A 2,015-nucleotide genomic window follows, 5' to 3' on the forward strand; every position below is an offset into this window, starting at 1 on the left:
TGTAGACACAGCAAATAAAATAATGTACCTTATCTTATAAGGCTGACAGGGTTGATGATGTATAATTAGGAATTGTATGATTCCCAGACAGTGGTCTGCCATAACCATGAACTATCACCTATATAAATATTTAATAAAAATATCAAATAAGTAGATGCATATTTGTACATGTACATGTAGATTCCTTTCAAATTTCAAATAATAATAATATTATTACTTTATTAATTACTAAGATCTTGAGGTTGTATTAGTCAACTACTGGTTCAAGTCCTACAGGGTAGAGTGAATACCCTACAATAAATAAATAAATGATAAATAGATAAAATACATTTTGCCATACTATTTATAATAATAATATAACAATAAGAACATAATAATAATAATAATAATAATAAGAAATAGATATCAATATATTAATTTTAGACCATTATCACATCATTATTGTAGTGTTTCCAAATTTTCAGAATCACTGAGCACTACAATATTGGGCTCATTATTGTACTAATATCAATTGGTGCGTAGGTATCCATTTAAAGCACAAATAGCCTTAAAATGTCTCGTATCATTAAAATGTTATATAAAAACAGGACAATTGTCCCTCTAAAAATTACAATATGGTATTGTGCAACCTGCTAACTGATCAGGTCAGCCTAAGTTAGCTTATAAAGTAGGTAAACATTATCATGTCATCGTGGGGCGTACCACAATTAATATTCAAAAATCAATTATGGTTGTAAAATTTGATGTTTTTTGAGATTTTCTTTACACTCAAATACTTAAGTCTACTATAGTCTTAATTTAAGAAACTTACTGTTTCCAAATCTACTCTACGGTCAAAAACAGAAGCATTACCACGCACACTTCCTTTATTATGTAGGTGTGGTCAAACAGTGTAAATGCATTATTTATACTTAGTATAAAAATAGTGTAAACAAATAGACAATAAAAATGTGGTTGCACAAAACTTCAGGTAGAAGGTATTAATTGCACATTATACTAATAGTAAGAAGGTAGCTAGCAATACTAATATCTTAATGAAATCAATTAACATCCAGCAAAAACTTTAGGTAGAAGGTATTAATTGCACATTATAGTAAGGTACGAAGGTAGCTAGCAATACCAATATCTTAATGAAATCATTCAACATCCAGCATACATCTAGCTACACCAGGTCAGGCTTAGTATACCGTATAGTGGGAAATTTTTGAAGATAACAAATTTTGCGGAATTTTTCATGATTCGCGAAATTAAATTCCTTAAATCAATTGAACACGGTACAAGAAGGCAGATCAGTGGAAATTTGTGAAAATTAATTCCACAAACTTCCAGATACAGGTCATTCATCAAATTTATTATCCTCGAAAAAAAACCACTATACGGTACATTTTGTTCAGTAGTGCCTAATATAAAAGAACAGAGAGAGTGACAAATAATCAAAGTTATAAAACGATAAGTGAATTAATTTATTGGCTGTTTAACATTGATGAATAAAAACTATATATAAATAAAGATTCAACAAAAGGAGCTGGAGTGACAGGGAGATTTGCGAAGGAAGAATTAAAGGTGATTATACTGGGGATAAAATTTGCACATGTAGCTATAGCTAGCTAGCTACACTATAATGCCGAGTACATGTACATGCATGCACATGTACATGCATGTACATGTACAAGCCACAATTTACATGTATATATATAGCTGTAGCTGAAGGCACACTTACCTCTTCAATAGGCTGGTCTTCCTCATTGAATCAGGGCCAAGTTAAAGGTATCTCAACCTAGAACCTAGAACAATAGAGAATAATGATCAGTGATCAAACTCAACACACTTCAGTTTTCACACAAGACACTCAGTAATATTAGTTTTGAATTTTACTTTTCTTGTATAATGAAGGAATGAAACAGATCTACATCCATCTTCGAGCCTCGATATCCATGGATAGACATTGTACGCAGGGCTGCCAGCCTTCTGCATGGATGCTCCAGTATACACTACAGCATAGTATATATGACTAC

The 2,015-nt window shown here is 31.4% G+C and overlaps 1 protein-coding gene across 1 annotated transcript in view; it reads right to left on the reverse strand.

The window, feature by feature from the left end:
• Nucleotides 1–247: 247 nt before the first annotated feature.
• LOC100633273 (uncharacterized) overlaps nt 248–2,015 on the reverse strand; it is a 13,618-nt gene continuing 11,850 nt past the window's right edge. Inside the window, exon 5 of the mRNA XM_011408781.1 lies at nt 248–291. Coding sequence (XP_011407083.1) covers nt 248–291 — 44 coding nt within the window. The remainder of the gene's footprint in view (nt 292–2,015) is intronic.

Source organism: Amphimedon queenslandica, unplaced genomic scaffold (assembly GCF_000090795.2).
Source record: "Amphimedon queenslandica unplaced genomic scaffold, v1.1 AMPQUscaffold_12807, whole genome shotgun sequence".
Taxonomy (NCBI): domain Eukaryota; kingdom Metazoa; phylum Porifera; class Demospongiae; order Haplosclerida; family Niphatidae; genus Amphimedon; species Amphimedon queenslandica.